This window comes from Fistularia commersonii, chromosome 11 (assembly GCF_037954325.1).
Source record: "Fistularia commersonii isolate RoL2024-O1a breed Wild chromosome 11, RoL_Fcom_v1.0, whole genome shotgun sequence".
In the NCBI taxonomy this organism is placed as follows: Eukaryota; Metazoa; Chordata; class Actinopteri; order Syngnathiformes; family Fistulariidae; genus Fistularia; species Fistularia commersonii.
Window position 1 is genome coordinate 10,515,998 of NC_141294.1, and position 18,836 is coordinate 10,534,833.

At 39.6% G+C, this 18,836-nt stretch overlaps 1 protein-coding gene across 5 annotated transcripts in view; it reads right to left on the bottom strand.

Moving 5' to 3' along the window:
- adgrb1a (adhesion G protein-coupled receptor B1a) overlaps window positions 1-18,836 on the bottom strand; it is a 143,470-nt gene that overhangs the window by 55,332 nt on the left and 69,302 nt on the right. For all 5 annotated transcript variants that reach the window (XM_086154902.1, XM_086154901.1, XM_086154903.1 and 2 more), the window contains 5 exons: window positions 17,338-17,446; window positions 15,094-15,237; window positions 8,605-8,680; window positions 5,931-6,033; window positions 5,784-5,827 (listed from right to left, as the gene is read on the bottom strand). In XM_086154902.1, coding sequence (XP_086011028.1) covers window positions 5,784-5,827; window positions 5,931-6,033; window positions 8,605-8,680; window positions 15,094-15,237; window positions 17,338-17,446 — 476 coding nt within the window. The remainder of the gene's footprint in view (window positions 1-5,783; window positions 5,828-5,930; window positions 6,034-8,604; window positions 8,681-15,093; window positions 15,238-17,337; window positions 17,447-18,836) is intronic.

An 18,836-nucleotide genomic window follows, 5' to 3' on the forward strand; every position in this document is an offset into this window, starting at 1 on the left:
AAGAAAATTAAAAGAAAGTGAAAAATGTCCCATCAACCTAAATATCTGATATGTGTTCATAAATGATCAATGATAGCTGGAACAGTATTTCAAGTCAAATACAAATTGATGGACTTTAATGTGTCTCACTTTGGACCTAAAATTGTGATCTATACATTCGTGATCATATATGTTGTTGTCTCTTTTTGGGGGGCTGGACAAAGAATGTTACTGATAAAACTTGGAAGAAGATGAAGTGTTATACTCTAAGCAACTGATACTGAGGAACGTGTTTTTGATGCAGGGTTCTACTCTTTGGCAACAGGACAGGAAAAATTCACTCGACTTACATTTCCCTGCCTCGGGGTACACAGAAAACAAGCAAATGAGTCAAACTGTGAAAACGGCAGCCAAGTGCTATGAATTATCATTGGACAGCAACGACCGACACCAATTCTCCTCCTCAGATATACATCCCTCCAATCGACTTGTGTTTCCTGTGACATGAAAGAGCAGCAGCATGCCGCTTTTGACTCTGACTTGTTCTGCGGCTACGGAGTCCAAATTAATCTGTCAGACACTGACAATAGCGAGCTCTTGAAATGTCAATCATTGCATGGGATTTTGCAACAGGCTCAGAAAGATCTGGCAAAGGAAATCAGCCTCAACATACCACTGGTGTTGGCTGTAAATTATTTTACTGTTATACATTGAGGTTCTCCTTTCAAAAGTAAATGTCAGGTAAAGTAAAATAATTATTGTAACTATTCTTACTACTATTCCAGACTTTCTGTTGGTGAACTCAAGGTCTAAGTTGATAGAAGATTCATCGAGCCAAAAAAATACACTCCATTTCGACAACTTTTTTCTCCAACTATCTCACTTTCTTTCTCACTATAAAATATTACATTAAATTATATTGAAGTATCCATTCAAACAATGTAACAAAAAAAAAAAATCACATAGCAGTGATTTGTCAATATTCATATTCCTGTTGTTAACTTTGGGATGGCTTGTATCTGAAAACCATTTAAAAAACAGTTTTCTTTAACTCAAGGCCATACTGATTTATTTTGCTTTAAAAATATTTATGTAAATATTTGTTTGTTTCTCAAAATCATGAGCAATAACCAAAATATTCCACCAGGACTAAGTGAACAAGAATTGCACTCTCACTTTACTTAAATGTCAAAGAATTGTCAATTGAGTAAATGGAAGTCTGTCAATTTTCAAAGTATGAACTCCATTTCAGCAAGAACATATTGCCTTTATAAGAGATTTCCACAGCAATTTGTATTTATTTATTCATTCATTCATTTTCTATCCCACTTATCCTACTCTCATGGTCATGGGGATGTTTGCCTGTCACAACTGACATTGGGCATGAAGTGGGGTTCATCCCCAGAGGTGTCACCAGCCGATCGCAGGGTCATGTATAGTGATGTACAGCTATTCACTCTCTCATTTATACATCTGGGCAGTTTAAGGTCTCCAATGAAGCTATTGTATGCTTTCTGACTATGGAAGGAAACCGCAGAACCCCCCCCCCACACACACACACACACACACACACAACAATAATAACTCATACTTTCTTAATCTCTTATGGGGAAATTTGTTCTCTGCATTTGGCTGCTGTCAATCAGCGCCAGGGGAGCAGTTAGGGGTTCAGTGTCTTGCTCAACAACACTTAGACACGCTTGGAAGCGCCGGGAATCGAACCAGGTTCCAAAGACAATTGCTCTACCTCCTGCGCCATGCTACACCTAACACATAATATATTCAGAAAATCAGTGATCTTTGTTGAATGCATCTACTCATCAATGAACAATTAGACATGTCACCTCCAGGGACAAAAATAAAGTGAAAACTAAAACACATTTTGGCAGAACCAGCAAAAAGTGCTCAGTTTTCAGCCCAATCAAGGATCTTAGTCACTAAACAAATATTCAACATACGGCTCACACACAGCTACTTTTAAGAAGTAGTTTGCATTTTAATTGCTAAAAAATAGTACGATTGTTTGTAAAGATAGTATGTGATGTGTGATGACTGTAAAGTATCGGATTGATGTCAAGCATGTTTCCCTTACTGGGTGTAAAAAAAGAAGGTATCAATGATAATGTTGATCTTTTCTTCGTCTGACTTTCAGGAGTCCACCAGGCGGACCGACAGACATGAGACTGCTTCAAGTTCAACTAAAAACGATCCTCTATCACCCTAAAACCTTTTACATTCGCAATAAAGACCTCTGCTTTGATTCGCGAAATTTGCTGGGAACTGCTGCAATGCGTGAGTGTTGCAGTGACAGTAAAAATGAAATGGATGGTTTGGGTGAGGTCAGAGGAATTGCTTGAGTTATGTTGTGTTCAACGCATAATAAATTCCTGGAGGATGCATCTTAAGTTGGCCGATAAAATGGATGCAGCACATAGCCAAAAACCTATCTGGTGAAGCCAAATGAAAATGAACTTAATTCTAAACAGTTTGTTTGTTTTTTAGGAGGGGGAGGGGGCCGACTTATCTGGGTAGCAAAGGCATGGTAGAAGAATCATTGCTTTTGTATCTTTGGCTAAACAATTTATAATCTTAGTTAGGTTGATGTGTAACCTATGCTGTCAAAAGGTATGATTGTTATCACAAATAGAAGAACAGCATTGCTTTGTCACGATCACAAGCAACAGGCCCAGTGAGAATCTACACCAACAAGTTGCAGATGAGTATGAGCAATAGGTTTACAAGTAAATGTTTAGCACAAAAAACATTTTAAAAGTCACACAACAAGTGCTTCATACACAGAAGCATGGTCTGTGTTCATTTAATTGCCCTGAAAGATGGCTCAGTGCAAACCTGAATGCTACATCTAAGTGAAATTCAATATACAAGGATTGTATTTCTCTGTAGAGCTGATGTGAGCTGCACTGCATGCTGCAGACAGCCCTGTCCCACCATCTAATTGGATAATTTAGGTGTGGGTCCAGCAGCTCTGCATGAACGAATGTCCTCTGCCAAGAAGTGGCCACATGGAACAGAAGCGGTTTGCCAGCAGAGGAAATATATACACATGAGCTCGGATGTGGAAATGATGCTGGAAGAATGAGCCCTGAATTATGTTCTCTGACCAAGCTTTGAAATTAACATATGCTTTGAATGCGTTTCTAAAAGGTAGGGGTCACATATTTTCCTTTGGATGGAATTTAATGGAAAGTTAGACATGTTAGAAATGAATATTTGTTTCCTATGAATACAGAATAAGACAATGCCACATGTGACCCTAAGGGGTCTGGCACTACAGTAATGAGTCAACTCTCACACACACACAAAAATAAATACACTTTTTTGTGCTTTTTGCAAGTGTGTTAAAAACATGTAAAACCCGTAAATTTCAGATTTACATTTTAGTTCCATTATTTTCCTTTTAAATATGCCTTAAGTATATGACATTGAATGCATTGCATTATATGGCTGATGTATTATTAGACCTCTACCAAAAAATTAAACAATCATATATATATACTCAGAGGAGAAGCCCTGAGTTGTTACGCATGTTCACTTATTGAGACATGAAACAGAAAAGAATCGTACTGGGAAAACAGTGAGAAACACTAGAAAGAGGCTGCTGATGTTCATGTTATTGATTTCAGGACATTGAGACAAGGAATGGGCGAAGGCCAGTCTGCCTTACAGCTCTTATCATGTCAAGGACGCCTCTTCAGATTCTAATTTCTCCCCCAAATATGATGTCATTAATCATAGCTACTGTCTAATAAGGATTAAAAATTTGTATATAACATGAGTCTGTTATCCTCAACCATACAGCAACACAAAGACATTGCACTATATTTATTCAGGGTTTTAAATAAGTCTATAAAAGCATAAAATTTCTCACATACAAACACATGCTTTTATGCACACACACACACACACACACACACACACACACACACACACACACACACACACACACACACACACACACACACACACACACACACACACACACACACACAAGAAGCCTACGGCTCACAATGTTAGCCAATTTTAATGAAAATAGCTAAGTTGCCTTTAAATAAAGCTTACAGGTTGCAGATGTGTGAGTTTTTTAAGTTTGGCCATGTCAAACTATTTAAACATGTACCTTCAACTCCATCTGGCCTGCTAGTCTCCCCCTAATCTTTTTTTTTTTCTGTAACAGCTTCTGAACTCCTCTCTGAGCTCACATGTTGATTTGCCTCTGTGGGCTTGTAGGGAGGAGGAAAGCCATGAGTGACACTTTTAATTTTCCACACGCTGCATCAGTATTGTGGCACTGATAGTGGGGGGTTAGCGTCGTCCTAGACAGGAGCTGAGCTGTCGAACATACTCAGCAGCGCTTACACGAGAGTAGCACACTCGCTTTGTCACGATTAGAAAACACTGTGGCCAGGCATACAATTTGCAGAGGGAAACTGGTGTCTATAAAACACCCACATGAAGTATAGTATAATTACGGTAGGAATCCAGACCAGTCACTATAAGCTGACCTGCCTGATAAGATAAATTTTCACTAATTTAGAAATAATCAGACAACCTTCTCGATGATTAATTCTAAGGAAAAGAGAAAAACAGTAATGAGCCACTTGTGTTTTTTATTTGAGCTTTATTTTATCTTAGGACAGAGCAATTTCAAACATCAGTATGTTTTGGGCTCTTAGTTTGAAGCATGACTGTTGACACAGTTTGATGCCAATTGATATAAAACAGAAATTGCTCTGTGTGAAAACAGCACCAATTATCTCAACACCATAGCATGTAGTGTTAATATAGATTTTTTTAGACAACTCAGGAGGAGAAATGGGCCTGATACCTGAATGATATCACTTTCAGTGCAGGGCTAACATTAGGTGCACAAACTTATTAAGGTAATGAGAATTGTGACGTTATCCCATTGTTGGCATCGTCTGTCTGTTTTCTGTTGTGTGATGTTACACCAGCACCATTTTGGGAATGAGGGAAACACAACACTGACATGTCGATAATTCAAAATCCGCCCAGTGTATAGCTGTCGTAAAGCAAATTCATTATTTCTCAAACTTGGCAAAAGTGCATACAACAGCTTTGTCTCTTGCCCATCTGACCTTAATAAAAATCCATAAAAGTAACAGTTTGTTCATTTTTATATCTGTTCCCAGGGACTTCTGTGAAATTTGTCAGGCTGTATGTGTCTCCAGATGATATTAAGCATTTGATTTTCTGATGTATCAGGGATTTCCACAGCAACAATTTGAGACATGTTTTGACAGCAGACACAAACTGGCACACCTATATGGCTTCCTTTCTGGTGAGGAGTAAATATTGTGAGTGTGGATTATATGTTTTTAGAGTAAACCGACTAGGCAAGTGAATAAAAGTTAGATTTTTGTCATTATTCCCAAACAAAGCAAATATAGCCCCTTTTGCTCACTGCACAACATATTATGAAAAGTTTGATCAAATGTCTTGTTCCCATTTTTAAGCTTTGGCTCTACGAGTTGTGTGGGAAAAGAAATGAGTCCTTATCGTACTAATGACAGAGGGCTCCTAAATTTATACTAGTTTATCCTCTGCCACATAGAACATTGTGTCCAGTCTGTATGAGAGATTTACCCCCATTTGCATGATTCAGGCAAATTCCGAAAAAAACAGCTGTTCAACGCCAATGAATTCCATGTTATGATCAAATAAATAAATAAATAAATAAATAAACAAATAAATAAATAAATAAATAAATCCCCCAAAAATAATATATTCACAAATTCCATCCAAGGTTCAATGATGGCTCTTACCTGTCACTCTCATCCCAGGATATGCAGGTTTGGTTAGATGTGCCCTAGTCAACAGAAGAACAGACAATATCATTGCGATGAAGCCTGTAATTATGCACAGCCTTTATTCTGACATCTGTGAGAAACAGTAATTTATGTGTCGCTCACATTGTACAGGTGAGCGAACTCAACGGCAACAGGAGAAGAGAGGGTGGCGGGGGTGGGCTTGATGCTCACTGACAAAACCTTCGAGTTAAGCACGGTGTTGTTTCTGAGGGGAAAAAAATGAGAAAAAAATGTCACAAATCGGACTAGACATCATTCTGCATCCATTTTCAAATTTTAGCCTAGTTTGACACTTCCTATATCAAATACCATGAATATACAACATTCCTCATACATTGTTAATCTATGACCATCAAATAACCCCAGAGCCTTTCTTGAAGGTTCTGAGATACTGTTTAAGAGGTTCCCCAGTTGTTTTAAAACCAAGCTCTTCAACAACCATGTAGATGAGGCATCCAACACAGTGGTAGAAATGTCATTCAACTCCTTCCGATAATAGTATCTACTATGGATCTCAGGGATTCCCTTAATCATCAAGATTGATCATAGAACAATTACTACTCTGGCTAGTAACATACATTTAATAAAGATCTAAAACTGAGACACTAGAAAGAGAATACACATATGATAAAGTATGCACTTGGACAGAACATAAGCATACTGACATTATTGGCTTAATGTGTATTTAGGGTCATCCAACCAGTTAGGTGGCGCTTTCCAAACAAACTATGATCGTATAAATGTCATCACTCTAATGCTGACGATAGACATTGAAGTTTGTGTGAATCCAAGTCCAGCATGTGTTTCGGATACTTCATTTGAAAGCAAAATGCTGAGCTCACGACAGCATGAGATGGGAAGTTGGGAGGAGTGAGAAGGATTCGTTCTGTAGTGAGTGTGAAAAAAGGTAGATGAAACAGCTGCTGGGATATTTTTGGATGGATTGCTGTGAGAGGGGCCAACCAACAGATGCATTTCTTTTCTGAAAAAAAAAGAAAAATCTTCGAGTCCAGTCGAAGAAAATGTGACACATAATAATAATAATAATAATGCCATTATTATAACTACTATCAATAATAATAATAATAAATTGATAGATAAATATAATAAATGAATGAATGAATAAATACATGTATAAAGGCCATTTAGTAAACGACCACAATTTGCGGTGTTTTTGTTTATTTTAGCAAAATCAAAATCTCGATGTGATTTAAGGGCCATTGTGAATCCTTTTCCCAACCAAATTCTGAGATTCAAAACATCAACCTCATCAGCTGTGTGTGATGTAGGGTGCTTCATGGATGTTTCAGTTGTGCCAAAAAACAACAATGACAAGATTTGTGCCAGGATGCCTTACAGATACAAATAAAATTAGTGGATATCTGGTTAATACTGTGCAGAACATTCCTGCACAAACGTATATGTTTAATGGTTAAATAATCACTGGATATTTTTTTTGCTTATTATTAGGATGGGATGTCTCCATTATCAGATTTGTCAACAGCATAAAAGTATACCATTTTTAGAATGTTTGATTTTACATTCTCCCTGTCTGTTTAGTATGCATTGCAATTTCTACTGTTCATAGCTGCTATCGATCATGTGGAATGAGACAATCAGGGGAAAATGAAAAAAAAATAAAAAATGAATTGCCACTGAAAGTGTTGCACTGAAGGATTTCAGTTGGACAGACATGTTCAGCTGCCTGTGCTGGGCTTTCTGGTTTCTCACATTATCACTGTATCCTTTATGCACAATCAATCGCTCAAAATTCCAAAACGTAATCAGTCACCTTAAACTTTTGTGTCATCTAGTCTCTTGCCTCAAACTCATCTCATTTTGCTTACTGCACGGATGAAAAGGCGAAAAAAAAAAGTGAGGAGGAGTGAGGATATTAAGCAGCAGCACAAACGTGGGAGGAGATTCAGGGTTTGTTAATTTCCCTGACGTCTTACCTGTTTGCAATGCGCTTCAACCGGGTTATGACAGAAGGCACTTAACAACAGCAGGGTTATCCAAGGCGAATTTGCATGGCCTTACATGCACCACACATTCATAGGGATGAAAATTTACAACTGGCCTAACGTGAGGGAAAGTGTATTGCTTTTTTTGCTTTTTCATTATTTAAAACCAACTGTAACATTATCAGTAATGCCTCAAATAAGGAGAATTATCTTCTATTATCAGTTTGTTTCACTGAAGTTCTACCTCTTGCTAAGATTCCTGATGAGGAGAGAAAAAGGATGAATGTTATGCAATACCAAAGATTTATATGCATTTGTATGCATTCTCTCTATCTTGGACCAAGTGACCTGCAGGTAAAGTTTAAAACCTTTAAAATAGAATAATTGTGGGGCACCGAGATGAGGGCCTTTTGCAAACCTTTAGAGTTTGTGAGTAAAAAAGGACAGAGACTTTGTTCCTCAGCTACTATAATTCTTAAATGTCTTTTAAGGGTAAGAGAGGTTGAGTATTCCAAGTGGCAATAGCTTTAATGTCAAAGCAGTTTTAAATGCCTTGCAGGCCAAGTAAAAGTAATGGTAATTTCTTTGAAAGTTATTCAAGTTTATCAGAATAAGGGGCATGTTTCTTTCTTGCAATGATACAAAAGCCAAATGACATTAAAATTATTCAAATTTATTTGTTTATTGGTATTTTACATATCCAAACTCTCTAACCGCGGTTGATGAGACGAAGAACTGAATCACATGCATCTCCCGTCTCCAGTGAACCTGAAGTAGCCTTGGAAATCCGAGTTGCCATAGAGAAGTCTTACCTCTGCAGAGTCAGAATGCTGCCCAAGTTTCTATACAGAATGATGCCAGTTACAAAAGTGGAGGAGTCATCGGATTCTGGGAATATAAACATAAAAATGCACAAGGAAGGCGTGTTAAAGTCAAAAAGGCCAAGAAGAGACTCAAGACAGATTGCTTGCATCATTTTGTCAGAAAAGCCTACATTAAAGGAGAATGCAGGTCAGCCATGATGCATCCTCTCCTCCAGTCCCCTATACTGGGGCTGGCCTATATGGCTACTCAGCTATAAATGTTGTAGTTGTAGCTTTGCAAAAACTAACAGTAGAGAGATAGTTGAGATTATTACAAGCTGTATCCATCGTTAAGAGCAAACTTTAATCTCAAATACAGACAGAGCATAGTTCTATAGTGAAGGCTCAGCTTAAATTAGGGACAACCAAACACACAATAAATATAAACCAACCAAGAAAAAACAGTCTAAAGACTACTGTGTAATTGTCAAAACAAAAACAGACCATTTTCAGGCTTTTAAAAAGGGTGAAATAAAAACTATAATCATATATCAAAAAAGAAAAGCCTCTATTTACCCACCATGTGTCCATTAGGCTATGCAAAATAGTTTGCAGAAGATGTGAATTTTAGATAATCTAATTCCAGGCCAAAGCATTCTGCGTGATAATGCTTTTAAAAGTTAAGCAGATTCAGCTGGAAAGTTAAATTACTATAATGTGCAGGTCTGTCGGTCAGTCTTAAAAAAAATATATATCAGGTTTCGGCATCATGGGGGATTACGTTTATTCCACTGACTTCACACCGTCGCTACACTGCCTTTGTAGTCCTTTCACATGTATATGTATTCAGAATTTATCGTATTACCTTGGTGTCAAACCCTTAAGATAGCTTACTCTATCGCTCACAGCAGGATATCAATGGTATATCCGCATGAGCTCCCTCTGATGAACTTCTGACAAAGTAATGACTGCCTGGGGGACAATTGTCAAATGCGTGACTCCTGAACAATATGAAGCACGGACAGGCGAAGGGTGAAAAGTCCCCCTCTTCCCAGCTAATTTTTTCAAAGGTGAAAAAAAAGACCATCTGCTGGGATTGCATATATATGTAGATCCTAGGGCCGGGCACATGACATTTCATCCTGGGAGACTGCAGTGGTGCCAAGTAGCAATCAGGGGCAGCACCTTCCAGGCAACAGCTGAGCTCCCCTGGGCATCATAGGGGAATGCACATGCGTGTGTAAGGGAGAGGCAATATATTATGTGTCCACTTCATCTGTTCTGGCTGGCCCATCTGGAATGTTCAACTAGACTGTGTGTGCCCAGCAAGAATTAGCCTGGGGGGGAACTGGAAACATGGGTGTATTGGGAGTTACGCAGTTCACTGCCAACTAGCTGTCCGTTGACCACATTTGCATATGTCAAACCGTCAGTATGCATATGGTATGCAAATGCCTGAGCACTAGTACTAAATGAACATTTACATGATATACAGAAATATATTCTAGCGAGAACGTATATTTGGATGCTTGTTTGTATATGTCTGTATGTCTCTACACGTACAATGTAATTATATATATTTTTTGCACAAACACAAAAATTGACTCATATATACATGCATACAGCATTATTAAAAACATTCTCAACATATGCATACATGCAGACATACACAGACTCAAACTGGGAATGTAACTAATCATCAGTCAATTTACTTTCAATATCTTGCAATATTCTTATGTACTTTATTTCTATTTTTTTGCTGCATTTTTTATAAGACCCCCATGAAGAGGAGAAACATTGGATCCAGTCTTCCCTTGCCCGGATGCAGTTCACTGTGCCCCACTCAGACGCCAGGCCCATGGGGCTCGGCCGGGCACTGCCGGAAGGACTGACATTGGTCCCTCTTCCTCTGAACTCACCACCCACAGGAAGGGCCAAGGGAGTCGGGTGCAGTGCGAGCCTGGCGGTGGCCAGGGCCTGGATCCGTGACGGTCCGATCCTCGGCTGCAGAAGCTGGCTCTTTGGACATGGAATGTCACCTTTCTGGTGGGGAAGGAGCCTGAGTTGGTGCGAGGCTGAGAGATTCCAACTAGATATAGTTGGACTTACCTCAACGCACAGTGTGAGGTCTGGAACCAGGCCTCTTGAAAGAGGCTGGACTCTGACTCTGGCATTGCCCCTGGTTAGAGGTGCCAGGCAGGTTTGAGCATATTGATTGCTCTTGACTCAGCACCTACACGTTGGGGTTCAACCCAGTGGACGAGAAGTGCGGAACTGTCAACTGATCATCAACTGTTCTGTGCTTCCATTGTCAAGGTGGTAGATTGGAGCTGCTGCCGTAAAGTGATCCGTGCCTGTTGGGACGGTAACCCTCAAATCCCTGGCCACTGGTGGACCCCTGTGGCCAGAGATACTATCAAAGTGACGGAGGAGTCCTATCGGGCCTTTCTGGTCTGTGGGGCTCAAGAGGCAGCTGACAGATACTCACAGGCCAAGCGGCATGCAGCCAAGGCAAAAACTTGAGCGTGGGAAGAAGTCCGCGAGACCATGGAGAACAACTCCCAGTGGGTGTCGAGGAGATTCTGGTTCACCATCCGGTGGCTCAGGAGGGGGAAGCAGTGCTGTATAGTCAAAACTGTACTGTGGGAGTGGGGCACTGCTGACCTCAACTCGTAGCTTTGTTGATTGGTGGATTGCTATTGAAACGTGATCCAATGAGGAAGCAGAGCTAGGGGACTCTTTAGTGCACATGCCTATTTCCGGGGCTGAAGTTGCTGAAGCAGTCAAAAAGCTCTTCAGTAGCAGGGCCCCGGGTTCCTAAAGGCTCTGGATGCTGTAGAGATGTTCTGGTTGACACACCTCTGCCACATTTCGTGAATGTCGCAGGCAGTATTGCTGGACTGGCAGAACGGGATGGTGATCCCCTGTTTAAAAAGGGGGATCAGAGGGTGTGTTTCAACTATAGGGGGATCAGACTCCTCAGCCTCCCTGGTAGAGTCTATTCAGTGGTGGTTTTTGTCCTGGCCGTGGACGTGGACCGGCTCTATACCCTCAGCAGGGTCCTTGAGGGGGCATGGGGGTTTGGCCAACCAGTCTACATGTGTTTTGTTGATCTGGAGAAGGCATATGACCACGTCCCCCAGGCAATACTGTTGGGGGTGCTCTGGGAGTATGGGGTACCGAACCCTGTTAAACGGACTATTCAGTCCCTGAATAAGGATGATTGTATCGGAGCTTGGTCTGCATAGCCTATTGGAAGTCAGACCCATTTCCGGTGAGAGTTGGACACTGCCAGGGTTGCCCTTTGTCACCAATTCTGTTCGTAACCTTTATGGACACAGTTTCTAGGCACAGCCAGGGTGTTGAGGGGATCCGGTTTGGTGGCTGCAGGATCGAGTCTCTGCTTTTTGCAGATGATGTGGTTCTGTTTCCTTCATCAGGCCTTTATCTCCAGCTCTCAGAAGAGCCGTTCACAGCTGAGTGTGAAGCAGCCAATGAGGATCAGCACCTCCAAATCCGAGACCATCGCGCTCAACTGGAAAAGGGTGGAATGCCCACTCAAAATGGAAGAGTTCAAGTAGCTCGGGGTCTTGTTCCTAAGTGAGGGGAGGATGGAGTGGGAGATCGACAGGTGAATTAGTGCAGCATCTGAAGTGATGCGATCTCTGTACTAGTCTGTTGTGGTGGAGAGAGATCTGAGCCACATGGCAAAGCTCTCAATTTATCGGCAGATGTCCCCACTCTCACCTATGGTCACAAGCTGCGAGTAGTGACCAAAAGAACGAAATTGCGGATACAAGCAGCTGAAATGAGTTTTCTCCGCAAGGTGGCTAGACTCTTTAGAGAGTAAAACTTCTTACCCTAGAGAAAGGGTAAGAAGTTTGGTCATCCGGAAGGAGCTCGGAGAACAGCCGCTGCTCCTCCGCATAGAGACAAGTCAGATGAGGTGACTTGGGCATCTGGTCAGGATGCCTCCTGGACGCCTCCCAGGGGAGGTTTTCCGGGCATTTCCATCTGGGAGGAGACCATGGGGAAGACCAAGGACATGCTGGAGAGACTATGTCTCCAGGCTGGTCTGAGAACATCTTAGGGTCCCCCAGAGGAGCTGGACCATGTGGCAGAGAAGATGGAGGTCTGCTCCGGCTGCTTCCCCTACAACCCGACGCCAGATAAGCAGGGGAAGATGGATGGATGGATGGATGGATTTTTTTAATATATTTTCCGATATTTTGTATGGTACTGTTTTTAACTTTATAGCCTAACGACCTCTACTGCACTATCCACTTTTTGCTAAGTAAATTGAAATTTTGATTAAATGTGCATTTGATTTTGTTCTTAATTATGTGATATGCCTATTTAAGTTCTATATGTCCATTTGTTGCTATCCCCACTTTGGGTTGTCCTGATTTAGTACATAGAACACTTCACATCCTCTTAAGCACATAAAATTGCAATTGTGAAAGGCCACCTTTTACCAGCACTCACATTAGAACAAAAAGCAAATTTGGCATTTGGGCAAGCTAAGTGCTAATCAAGAGTACTGCTTGCCCTCGAAAAAAAAAAAAAAAAAAACTTCGAAAACATATACATATATGAGACCCCATTTTACTCATATCCAGAGATGTGAGGGAGGACCAGGCAATCAGTGTAAACAAAGCATGAGAAAGCTATTTTAAGTCATGTCAAAACATCCAAGCTGTGTGCATAAAGAGCGCTGGCTTCCATGGCTGAGAAACATCTCCCAGCTGGGGAGGAAACTGTCTTTAATTGCTCCTGATTGGCTCGGATTGACTTCTGATTAGAGATGACGGCTTCATTAGCATGCTAGCGGGACAGGGCTCATAACATTCTGTGACAAATAAGCAGGCAGTAACTAAAAAAACTCCATTGTGTACCTCCCTGAATGCACACTCTTTTCACAAGTCCCGATAAACTAGTATATAAAACTTACAGAATGCCTGATAATCGCCACTGATATGGTTGTGTTTCCTCCCGATTGGTATTGATTAGCTTCTGCAGCATTTATTAATCCATATATCCACATAAAATGGGTTTATCCTGGTGTGCTGACAGTAAACACAAATAAGAAATAGATTTTTCAATATAAGGATCTTCTTCAGAGTGTCACCAGACAGGGTCATTAAATGATGCATACCCTGTATACACACGGTGTGGAAATACACAAAGTTACTATGACAATCACAGTGAGAAATTAGTCTGACATAATGGTAAAATTGTCTAAGGGCTGTGGTCATTGAAAAAATTAATTGTTTTCAAGGTATTTATGTTCCAGAGTTGTGTGCAAGCATTCTTAAGAGAAAATAGTCAATAGTTTTGAAAAAGGGAAAAATACTGATAAATAAATAAATAAATAAATAAATAGCATCTTCTCTTGGATATTTTAATAGAAAATTGAGTACTCCTATCTCAGAACCAAAACTAATCATAGGATACGCTAATGATTTTTGCTTTGCTTTTGTGAATAACAAACTACTGAAACCACTTTTTTGCTATTGTAGTATATATTCTCTTTTTGGAATATCAATATTCCCTTTATTCAACCAGGTAAAAAAAAAAAATCATTGAGATCAGGATCTTTTTGGCTGGGGTGACCTGGTGAAGAAGTCAGCAGCACATGTCTTAAGATTTTTATTTTCAGAATTGATGTTACAATGTAATAACATAATCAAATATCCAAGTCGAATCAGTCTGTCGCATATTCCATGCTGAAGGGGCAGCGAAGCTGTAAGCTTTTTCCCGATTTACGTTCTTACCCATGGTACTGACAAAATAAATGTGGCACAAGAATGCAAGGAACAGTAGCCGCTTGTTCTCTGCAACAGAGAACACATAAGGTGGAATTGAACATAAAAGGCTTTGTTTATTAGGGTTAGCCAGGGTGCGTATCCATGCACACTCAGAGAAAGCAAGTTCCATCTCATATATGTTTCACAATGGCAGGTGAGACCACTACATCCAGTGACAAATTAGTGTCAAATGAAAAACTGTCTGAGGACTTGAGGCATTTGGATATTACAACAAGAATGATTTTTAGTCATGTTTTTGATCACTGCATGCACTTGACAGATTCGTTTGAAGAGAAAGAGTTAAACTGTAAGGAAAATCTTCAAATCTGACGTACATCCAGACTGCCCACATTTCCCCCCTCCAATAGAGCGATCCTGCTAAGTTTGCATGTTCTGGACCGTGTATAGGTACATAAATACTCCTTTCTGCAATTCATTGGTAGTTTATTGTTAGGGTTTTGTGTTCAACTTGTTGCTGCTTAACAGTAGGTGATGTGGAGTGATTTTGTTTTGTTGGTCTGAGTGGAATGCTTTGTTGGCAGAGTAAAGGCAATAAACACTTTCATAAGTCAAGTGTTTTTCACAATCTCTGCTTTTTTGTGGTGACAACAAAAAAAAAAATGTCTCATTTTGCCTCCATATGTGTGCACTCATGGGTTGGGGTGTGTGCATGGAGATTAGATGTAGTCACCTGGCTTGCCAGTGGACAGGATGTTCTTTGGGATGGTGACTCTGTCCTCGGAGGTGCGGGCCCAGTCCACCATGCCCCTCCATCCTTTCATGGGGAAGCTGATGTCGGAATTGCCTGACACTGGACGCTTGTGAATGCTCAGTACTGCAACGGAAATAAATCAAACTTAGTTCTTTTCGATATGCTGTCCTTAAGTACCAGTATTGCTTTGAACACTTGGTAACTTAATTACAATCAGCTACATTGACATGCAAATCAAGACATACCATACTAAGCTCGGTCAAATATTGTTAATAAGCCATATTCCCCACATTTTGCTCTTGATTATAATTGAATAAAATGTAACAAATACGGAACATTATATCTGTTTCCATCCTAATTTTGAACTGCAATCATTAAACTAATTGGTTTTAACCAGGCAAAAAAATGCAGAGAAACAGCACAAATCTTTCAGTTTTTGTCTTAGACAAAGAAAAAAAAAGGCACAAGTGAGAAGCCTGAAATACCGAACATCCTGTACAAGTTCATACATTGTGGGAGGGGAAAACTTTGAGCAAACTGCTGTATATATTGGCAGATGATGGCTATGCATATGATGAGGTGTGGGAGGGAAGGATAGGTCGGTTGCCCCAGGGAGAACTACTGCTGGTGTGGGCGGCTATTTGGCTCCAGACAATGAGGTGGCACAGCTATAAACAGGACCTTTTATCTGGCCTCAATTCCCGCATACTCTCCCTCGACTCGACTCAGACTCAGCCTCATTTTTCATCTGGAGGTTTCAGAGAGAGCAGCAGAGACTTTGTGATGACTACAGTACATTGTTTCTTCCCCTATCTAAGAGAAATAGTGTTTATGGTACGTGGGAGATGGCTAGAGGCAGCAGGTGGTGGTGATTGTGAATGCAAGATCCCCTGGGAAACATGGAGAGACCTGCTGCCCTGGGGAAAGCTAATGTTTACCTAGTTTTGCTCCCTTGGTGGAGATAAAGGGACAACTTTAAAGATAGGAAAAGTATGTGGAGAAACCAGTTTGCAGTGCCTCAGTACAATATTGGTTAATCAGAATACTGGAGTAGTTAGCCCCAGTAACTAAGTTTCAAGTATCTCCGTATCCAAAGAGAAAAATTAAGCCGCACTCCTAAATCATGCACATATGACAGCCTGTTGAAATCTTTGACAGTGAATTTAGCATAGCCACACAAAGTAACTGAGTATAAATGTTTTGACATATATTTGGGTTTACTATTTTCACTAATGTGTTGTCAAAATATTAATGTACTTAATGTATTTGATTTAATGCTGTTATACAAATGTCAATAAAATGGATATTGCTAAAATTTTCACATTCATTTATTTAACTTTAATTTATCTTGAAAAAAAAAGTATTTGTATTGTAGCCTCATTTGGTACTTATTTTAAATCAAACTGGTGTAAGTAGATACAGTACAGTGATTGTAGGTTGTTGTAAAATTATATTTTTAACATCTAGCTAGCCATGAACTATATCAATGAATAATGTGAAATTGTGTATAGAAGAACCCTTTTATTTGTGTATTTATTTACATTTCTGTATTTATTACATTTTATCGATGTGAACCTGCAAATTCTTAGCTAATTGGTTATTAACGCTTGGGTACGTTGGCATTAAAATCCTTGGCCTTTTTTAATTAATGTTTTTAATTTTAAATGTGTTTTTAGAAATATAATGGCAGGAAAAAGATAAATATGAAAAGATGGAGAAAAAACTACAGCGATAAAATCAACAAAAACTGTTAAGTTCAATTTTACCAAAATGTGTACCTTCTTATCATTAACTGATAAACTAGAAAAAAAATATCTATTCTTGTGTTTTTGTTTTATTTTTTGCATTTCAGGACTAGCCAGATGAGTAATGATGATAATGGAAATGGAGTCCTTGTGTTCAAATGCTTATAATGTGTATTTGAAAGTCAACTGAAATGTCTCAATTAAAATTGAAAATAAACTGATGCTGAATGGAGGTAATTCCTGACATCCCCTGCTGACTACATTGTTCCTATAACTATCAGAATTTACATATGCCCAACATTCATTTTTTTTAAGATGAAGTTATTTTTAGATCTAGAGCTCCAAGTTGGCAGTATTGCACTTCTATGGATGCATGCCACCCTAAAACCTCAGAAAAGAAGAATAAAGGGATGAAAAGCATCTTTGATTAGAAATGTAAAATGTTTGAGGGGTTGAACAGGAGGGAGATAGAGCTCACCTAGGTTGTCGGTGTCTTCATACATGTCTTGGAAATCCTTCATCCGCAGGCCAATCACATCCACAAAGTCCTCAACCAGATGGAAAAGCTCTTTGATGTTTGGTCCCAGCTTACAGGAAATAAAGAGGAGAGAAAAATACATAAATCAGAGGTAAACATTCTGTTTAAAATGCTTGGCAAAAAAGGACCTTTTGTATGTGAACTCATAAAACCTGCCACTAGTGGCACATAAAAGATGCCATCGGCAGGCTCTTAGCTTTCATGATGGGATCATGAGAAAGACAAAGAACATCCTAATGATCAAGATGACAAGTAGAGGTGTCCCTTCAATTTTCTCCCTCTCATTTGAGTTTGCAACTGATTTGTCAAACATTTTATTATTTATAAGACACTGCAATCAATGTGATTTGGACACACTATTCCTGACAATGAATTTCACCAGTAAGTGAGCGGTAACATGGAAATGAAATACAAACCATGAGGTCACAGGATTAATACATGACATGAGGTAGTTTTGATTAGTAATTGTTTTTTTTAGATTACATTTCATATTGAATAAAGTAAGGATGATTCACCCAAATCTGCCTTAATACTACAGCTATTCATATCTTAACCAAGTTCCCACCAATTAAGACTTACTAGCTTTTAATTTTAAAATGAATGTATGACAAAAAAAAAACTGGGTGATCTAAGATTAATATTGTGTTGTAATACGATAGCTCAGTGGGACTTTTGGTTCTTATTCAATCCTTTTTTTTTTTTTTTTTTAAACAGAAAATTACATGTGTGCCAGAAAATTTGAATTTACTGTTCAAACAATTTTAGTCTAAATACAGTCTCTTTGGTCAACTCTGATTCAAACATTTAACTTTAGCTAACAGTCATTATCATGTATTTTTTTGTGATATAACTAACGTAAATATGTGACATGTATGAAATGATAAAAATGTTACATAGCTAAACTGAGGAGCCATAATGCCAATGCTCCTGTCCAGTTGTGCTGGTTCATAGAAGACACCCTCTATTTCTAACCCTATTCTCTGTATCCTCCTCTCTCACACCAACCACTTTCATATCCTCTCTCACTAGATCCATTAATCTTCTCTTTGGTCTTCCTCTAGACCTCCTGCCTGGCAGCTCCAATTCCAGCATCCGTCCACCAATATATTCTCTTTCCCTCCTCTGTACATGACCGACCCATCTCAGTCTGGCTTCTCTGACCTTCTCTCCAAAATATCTAACATGTCCTGTTCCTCTGATGGACTCATCCCTGATCCTATCCATCCTGGTCACTCCCAAAGAGAACCTAAACATCCTCATCTCTGTGATCTCTAGCTCTGCCTCCTGTCTTTTGGTCATTGTAACTGTTTCTAGGCCATACAGCATCGCCGGTCTCCCCACTGCCTTGTACACCTTTCCTTTCATTATGGCCAATAGTCTTCGATCACAAGGTACCCCTGACACTTTTCTCCACCCATTCCAACTTGCTTAAACCTGTC